Genomic DNA, 7954 nt, shown 5'->3' with positions numbered 1-7954 from the left:
TGAACCCCTGGGCAAGGGCTCTGCATTACTGTCAGCCCCATGCTCTCTGCCCCAGCCCAGCTGCAGCTCCCCCCGCCACCCCCATCCCCTCTCTCTGCTGTTTGGAGTGAGCAGGACACCGGGGAAGCCAAGCAGGTCCCCCAGGGACTACAGCAGCCCCACCCAAAAGCTGCGCACTGGCCAGTCCAGGCCCTTCTCAGCACAAGGGCAGGAGCAAGGCACAATAGGGTATGCTGGAGGGTATGTGTATACATAGGCACCTCACTCCCACCGCCCCGGGAAGAAGAAATGGGCACAGTACAATTTGTTGGTGGGCGCCCATGGGCCAGATGAAAGTGCCTGGTAGGCCAGATGTGGCCCGTGGGCTGTATGTTACCCACCTCGTCTTAATGTAAATACAGCAAAGCCACAGTCTGGTCTACAAAGATGAAGATACCAGGAAGGAGTGTGGACAAAAGCTCCCAGTGACCCCTTGCTAGAAGTACCTGGGTTATATCACATGCCCGTACATATCTCACTAAATGAGGAGTTGAGGGAATGCATTATCCACATGTCATAGCAGCAGAGGTTGGTAACACTTCCGTTAACTTTTGCTGGGTTGTAATCAAAGGAGGAGAAAGGGGATATAAGCAGCACTGAACCGAGCATGCTAGGATTGTTAAATGTGTTTGGAGAGGAGACACTAGACAGGAGAGGGAGGAAATCAGACTCATTCCCCAAGGAACAGCTCTTGGTACATTTATGTGCAATGAATTGGAGATGATACGAATGCAACAAGAAGGCAAAGGGAGATCATGCTGCCAAGAAAGTATTGCATATGGGAGCATCAGGAGTTACAAGAATGGGGAAGACACAAGTGAAGGCGGCTGGATCAAATGAAGGAGGATATATCAGTATGCAATGTGAGACAGGCCTGATCAGTAACAAAGCAGTGGGAAGGAAGTGGATTTAAAATCACCAGCCAAAAGTCCATTAGGATGAGACTGCTGAAACACAGGAAAAAGACAATACATTTCAGAGTCAACATAGCTCCATGGAGAAGCAAGAACCAAAGCTTTACCCAGAGAAACGAGGGCTTCATAATTCCTCAGCATCTGGTCCTGGTAAAGCACCTTGTCATGTTCTTCCAGCAGCTCCCACTCCTTTCGTGTGAAATACACAGCCACGTCCTCAAACACTTCCCGGAGCTGCAGTCACAAGCATTACACCATCAGCGTCTCCTGTTCCAACTGCTTCCATCCCCACAGCCCTATCTGGAATCACTGAGCGCTACAACTAATTGCAGGCTTAGCCTTGACAGGTAGGGGTGCAAAATTCCCCAGCCTTCAACTGACATGCGATTTGGATGCAGCTATGGACATAGAAGCTCAAGTGTCAGCCTTAGCTCAGTTCCATTTCCTTGACCCCTTGAGGCAGTCAAAGCAGGACTTTTAGAGGCAGGGAGCCCCGACTCCATTCACTCTGACCAGGCCTTCCCATGCCAGCACCCCTGGCTACCTGTACATGGGATTGGAGCACCTGTTAATGCAGCTTGCTGTGTTTGCAGCCTCTGTCACAACAGGCTTGACTCTCTTCAGGTCTCTCTGCTCCCCAAATTCTTTACTTCTGGCCCCTCCTGGGCTCTGCCCCAGCTGTACTCCCACCCCCAACAGGACCTGGTGTCCTGCTCACCTCCAAGCTGTCCTCCTGCTTTGGAGGCCTGCCCTGCCCCCTCTGCACTTGGTCTGGCTCGGGTCTCAGGGAGTCCTTCTCCCCCAGTCTCCCTGGGGAAGTCTTCTGCAGCTCCAGGTTCCCAGGCCCCTCCTCAGGAGGCTGCTGCTCAGCTCTGCTCAGGGTCCCAGCACCTGCGGGTGGGGAAGAGAGTGCACAGGTTAGCCCTGGTGCTGTTGGCACGGAGGAAGTCCTCCTAGTCTCCTGGACTGGCCCAGGACTAAGGCAGATGGAGGCTTCAGTGCATGGAAGAGGTGAGAGAAGAAAGACTCAAAAATCCTGCAACTCTTTCTAACAGGCTTCCATAGGCACAAAGAGAGAGATGAACCCCAATAACTCTGTCTCAGCAAGGGGTGGTGATCACAGCACCATGTCAAAGCCTGCAGGCACATCGTTCCCTGGGAAAGAAGCTCGAAGGATGGTGGGACTGTATCAGATCTACATATTATGGGTAGGGAGAGGGGAAATACAAAGTCAGATATCTCCAGGGCATATGAAATGCTTCCAGGGGCAGTAGGAAAATCAGAACAGCCAATCTGTTGGAGCTGTGCCCCATCAAACCTTTCTGGCAGAGATGGATAGTGCCTCTTGCTGCTGGAAAGGGTAGAGACACGCTCCTTACCTTCTCCTGGGGAAGGGACTTGTTTGGGGCACCAGCCTGACGAACTTCCATCTGCTGACAACTCCCAGGTCTCCCCAGTCTCAAGGGAATCAACAGCACAACAGGGACCTGGGTTAGTTGTACCTGAACCAGCCAGTGGCAACTGGGGAGTCTCATTTCCCCGTCACCTGAACCAGCCCCTCATTGGGAACGGAGGGCTCATGGGGGCAAGAAAAAGGGGCAAGTAGAACATTGATCATTAAAAACAGCAATCAGGGGGGATAAAAATCAAGTATTTTATTTTAAATAAGAAAACTGGATTTCTTTTATTTAAATCAGATTTTCTGCTTTAATAGTATTTTTAAGATGCTTATTTAAAAAAAGTATATAAAGATCATTTTAATACAAGACATGTTAAAGCTCAACCTTATTGCTTCCTATGATGAGGTAACTGGCTCTGTAGATGTGGGGAGACAGGCAGATGTGGTGCACCTTGATATTAGCAAAGCTTTTGATATGGTCTCCCACAACATTCTCGTAGGCAAGCTAAGGAAGTACGGGCTGGATGAATTCACTGTAAGGTGGATAGAAAACTGACTGGAGCATCAGGCTCAGAGAGTAGCAATCAATGGCGTAATGTCTAGTTGGCAGCCAGCATCAAGAAGAGTGCCCCAGGGGTTGGTCCTGGGGCTGGTTTTGTTCAAGATCTTCATCAACGACCTGGAAGGTGGGATAGACCTCAGCAAGTTTGCAGATGCCACCAAGATGCAGGGGGCTGGCAGGGGAGTAGTAGATACGACGGAGGTTAGTGCTAGGATTCAGAGTGACCTAAACAAATTGGAGGACTGGGCGTAAAGGAATCTCATAAGGTTCAACAAGGATAAGTGCAAAGTCCTGCACTTAGGAAGGGACAACCACATGCACCGGTCAGGCTGGGGGCTGACTGGCTAGGCAGTAGCTCTACAGAAAAGGATCTGGGGTGACAGGGGACAAGAAGCTGCATATGAGCCAGAAGTGTGCCCTTGTTGCCAGGAAGGCTAATGGTATACTCGGCTGCATTGGTAGAAGTGATTATTCCCCTCTATTCAGCACTGGTGAGGCCACATCTGGAGTACTGTGTCCAGTTTGGGGCCCCCCACTACAGAAAGGATGTGGACAACTTGGAGAGGGTCCAGCAGAGGGTGACAAAAACAGGCTGAAGGACATAACTTATGAGGAGATGATGAGGGAACTGGGCTTATTTAATTAACCTAACAGCAGCCTTCCAAGTGGGTTTGAAAGAGGATGGAGCTAGACTGTTTTCAATGGTGACAGATGACAGAAAAAGGAGCATTGTTTTCCACTTGCAGCAAAGGAAGTTTAGCTTAGCTATTGGGGAAAATGTTCTCATTAGAAAGGCAGTAAAACACTGGAACAGGTTACCCAGAGAGTTTGTGGAATCTCCATCCTTGGAGGTTTTTAAGACTCGACTAGACAAAGCTTTGGCTGGGATGATCTTGCTGGGGATGGCCCTGCCATGATTGGACTAAATAATCTCCTGAGGTCCCTTCCAACCCTGATTTTCTATGATTCAGAATATCATAATGGAGTAGGAATTGTAATATAATTATGTACTATTTGAGACAACATCATCATGTAACCTCTTTAGAAAAGTTGTATATATAGGTCATAACAGGCTCTGGACTATATTAGGGGCCCAATGTTATGGGGGTCCCAGAGGCTCCTCTATAGATTTGTAAAGATTCAAGAAAAATCACTCTACCCAATGGGACTCAGTGCTCAGTCTAGAAGATCCAATTAATCATCTCTATGATGCTTAGTTTTAGTTCTCAAACTGTGGATTTGTCTCTCCAGAGATAACATCCTTGTTAACAGCAGTATATGGGGATGAGCGATAACAGAAATGATCACCTACCCATCATCCCTCTTGTCTCTGCAAGTTTGTGTACACAGAGTCAAGCCCTTACCTCTCTATAAGTGTCAAGTTTCAAGAAGTTAGATGAATAGAGGATATCAAACAAGAATGCACTTTTTGTATAAACCGGTGATTAAATCAAGGCTTCCTGAGCAGTGATTTAAATCATGATTTAAATTGATTTGATTTAAAATCAAATCCACCCTAGCAGCAATGACATCACTGATTGTTACCACCACAGCAGGAAACAGCCCAACCAAGATAAAACCTCTTTCTGCTGGGAGCTGCACCCATGCAGGGGGAAAGATCACAGGCCTCAGCCTGGGGGCTGCCTCCTTGCAGAGATCACAGCTCTGTCCCAGCCCAGCCACCTGGTTACAAATACTGCAGCACTGTCCTGGACAGGGGAAGTCATTTGAGCCTCTCCCCCTGCATGCAGGACAGCCACTCAGGAACCCAGACCCACACTCCCAAGCCTCCATCCTGTACCTCACCTGACTCCTGGTGGGGCGGAGGCTCCTCTTTGGGGACGTGACGTGGCTCATCCTGAGGTGCCAGGGTTTCCTTCCGTCTTGCCTCCTCAAGAGGCCTGTCTACACAATGGGCCTTTGGCTGCTCCAGCCGGGAATCACCAGGCTCCTGCAGTGTCCCACTGGGCTGCACCTTGCCAGAGGACACCTGCTTGACCTTCACATTCACTGTAATCTAGGAACAAGATAAATATGTCACTGGGAAGCTGGGAGAGACTGGGCTGGGAGGAAACATCCACCAAGCACATGAAGATGGGCACGGCAGCATGAATGAGCAGGGTTAAATATTCTCAGTTGGAGCTTTTCATCTTCTGTCTGTCACAGATGAAATCCCTGGGCCAAACCAATCCCCCACTCCCAGCTCTGCAACACACTCCCAGCAGGATGGCCAGGAACTGCTCCAGCACCACCAGCTCCAGGGTCTGCTCCTTGCTGAGGTGCTAGGGCTCCTGACAGAGCACACAGAGCTCCCACAGGCAGATACAAACCTCCTGTGTCCCCTTGGCTTCCAAGTAGCGGATGCCCCGGAAGGGTTGACGCCAGGTCTCTGGGGTGGGGAGGTCATTCCCCGGTGCCAGCTGTGGGGTCTCCGAGGGAAACTTGGCATCAGAAAGGGGATGCACAGCCTGTATCACCTCCTGTCCCCGGATCTCCCAGCGTTTGACAGACTCCTTCTGCAGCTGCTGCTTTACTTTTACTGGCTGTGGTGCCGACCACCTCGAGGATGCCCCCCAGGTCCAAGCCTGGACTATCGGAGGGACTTTTCTCGTCCCGTCAGCTCCTGCCTGGAGACCTCCTGGGTCCTGCTCCTCCAGCTTCACCAGGGCTCCGAAAGGCTGGGCCATGTCTACCATGGGATCCAGTGCAGCAGCCACTGACTCCATCAGGAGAGGCCTCTCCCCACCAGGACCTGGGTTCTCACTCTCCCTGCACTCACACACGGTGCCTGCTGACAACGTCCTGTCTCCGGGGCTGCCTGTAGGAAAGGAGACAGCACAGATTTCACCACCTGATAGGAGACCTGGGGCCATGACCCTGCCCAAGCCCCAAGGTCTGCCCAGACCTGATGCCCCCAAGTGTTCCCCACTCAGAGCAGCCTCAGGGTCATCTTCACTTCCCCTCCTGCCTGACACAAACACAGTTCCCTGCTCCCCACCGGCCTCACACCAGCCCCGGGCTCCGCCAGGCCCTGTAGCACCCTCCTGGCACCCAGCGTGGCCCTGGTTCCCACCCCCAAGGTCCCTCAAGTGGCCCCACAGCGCCGACTCCTCTCCTCCGCAGCATCCACAGGGGACACAGCTCACCCCACGGCCCCCACCTGGCTCCACAGCTCCTGCCACACTGCCATGCAATGGCCCCTGGCCTCCCAGCCCACCCCCACCCAGCCTGGTGGGCAGCATCTCCCAACAGCCCAAGACACCAGCGGAGCCTCCTGCCCCACGTCTCCTCATGGGGCCCGTCCCCCACCGTCTCTCCAGTGCCCCCACAGTTCCCCCTGCCCAGCCCCACAGCCTTTCCCACAATGCCCTGCACGTGCCCCAGGGCCTCTTCCCAGACAGACCGGCCCCCTGGACTCTTGCCAGGGCTCAGAGACCCCTGCCCAGGTGATACTCAGCTCGTCCCAGGACAAAACTCTGCAGACCCCTCCCCACTCTCCACTGGGGAGGCAAGGTCTGCCCCGCCCCCGACCCTTGCCCCATGCAGGTCTAAGACTCCAGAGAAGCCAGTGCACAGCCCCCCGCACCCCCAGCTGGTGCCCCTCACCCCCGGTGCCGCTGCTCTCTCTTCCCTCCCTGCAGCCTCCTCTTCCTGCTCCCCTCCCCCAGCCGCGGGGACTCCTGGGACCTGCAGCACAAACCATCTGGCTCCTCCCACCCGCCTTGCACATGTGACATCAGAACATCACAGCATGTCAGCATCAGGTCACATCCTGCTGCAGATCCCCACCTTCCCCCGCGTTAACCCTTTGCTAGCCACCGGGGCAGGACCCGTAGGGCAGGCCGGGAGCTGCTCTAAGGGTTGGAGACCCCCCAAACACATCCCCCTGCCAGGCTCAGGCAGGCGCTCGTCTGGGGGGGATTGCCCCTGCCTCCCCGCCTCACTCTGCCCCCAGCCCCCCTTGCCTCAGTTTCTCCCCAGTGGCCTCCAGCTCCCTGAGCCTCCATTTCCCCCCAGGACCCTGAAGCTTCTGTGCCTAGGTCTCTCCTGTGCCTCGGTTTCCCCCCACACCTCAGTTACTGCCAGACGCCCTCCAGCCCCATGCCTCAGTTTCCCCGAGTCCTCCAGCCCCCTTGCATGCTTACCTCCGAGTCCTGCAACCCCTGTGCCTTCTGCCCCCAGTGAGACCCCAGCTCCCTGAACCTCCGTTTGAGTTTCCGCCCATCAGCCCTCCAGCCTGTGCCTCAGCTTCCCAAAGCTGTCCTCCCCCGAGCCTGTTTCCCACCATGCCCCAGCCTCCCCATGTCTCAGGTGTCCCCCCCTCCCAAGCTCAGTTTCCCCTGAACCCTCCAGCCCCTCTGCCTCAGTTTCCCAAAGAGCCTTTCAGCTCCCAAGCCTGTTTCCCACCATGCCCTGCTTCCTCTGCGCACTCGCTTTTCTTGTGCCTGGGAACAGAGTGGGGCCAGGGCAGGGTGGGGCCAGGCCCGTCCTCCTAGAGGGAAGTGGGGAGGGATCCAGGGGGGCTTTGTGCTTTTGAGCGAGACCCAACCCATGGCAGGGGGCTCTGGGCTGTGGGACCCTGCAGAGGTGGCTGTGGGGCAGTGGGGGGCTGTTGGCCCATCTCAGGACACTGCGGGAAGGGGCTGGGGCTGCCCCACACTGGGGAACCCTCCCAGTCCCAACCAGGCTGAGCAGGGGGCAAATCCCTGCCTGCCCCCATGGTCTGAGTGGGGGGGCAGAGAGCCCCAGGCCTACCAATGAGCGTCACCAGTGGGGTCCTCCTGTTCACAGGATCAGCTCTGGTCTGTGGGGAAAAGACACGGATGAGCACTGTCCGCACAGACCCGGCCAGAGGACCCAGGTGTCCGGGCTCCTGTGTCCCGCGGTTCTCACTGCCCAGAGCCAGGAAAGACCCCAGGTGTCCGGCCCCCAGCCCCACATCCCCCATCCTCCCCGAGGCCCCAGCCTCACCAAGGGAGCTGATGCCATTTGGGCGCCGGGGGCCCTGCGGTATCACTGGGACGGCCTCGTTCTGCCTGG

The 7954-nt window shown here is 54.9% G+C and overlaps 1 protein-coding gene across 1 annotated transcript in view; it reads right to left on the bottom strand.

The window, feature by feature from the left end:
* LOC102381783 (zinc finger protein 850-like) overlaps nt 1–6828 on the bottom strand; it is a 39555-nt gene extending 32727 nt beyond the window's left edge. The window contains exons 1-5 of the mRNA XM_025194880.1: nt 6521–6828; nt 5245–5732; nt 4721–4931; nt 1672–1844; nt 1061–1187 (exon numbers count right to left, since the gene is read on the bottom strand). Of these exons, the coding sequence (XP_025050665.1) occupies nt 1061–1187; nt 1672–1844; nt 4721–4931; nt 5245–5732; nt 6521–6644 (1123 nt within the window). The 5' untranslated portion in view covers nt 6645–6828. The remainder of the gene's footprint in view (nt 1–1060; nt 1188–1671; nt 1845–4720; nt 4932–5244; nt 5733–6520) is intronic.
* Between the last annotated feature and the right edge of the window lie 1126 nt (nt 6829–7954).

The sequence above is a fragment of the Alligator sinensis genome, unplaced genomic scaffold (assembly GCF_000455745.1).
Source record: "Alligator sinensis unplaced genomic scaffold, ASM45574v1 scaffold1619_1, whole genome shotgun sequence".
In the NCBI taxonomy this organism is placed as follows: domain Eukaryota; kingdom Metazoa; phylum Chordata; order Crocodylia; family Alligatoridae; genus Alligator; species Alligator sinensis.
Note: the sequence above shows the minus strand (reverse complement) of the source record. Positions and strands in the feature narration are given on the sequence as shown.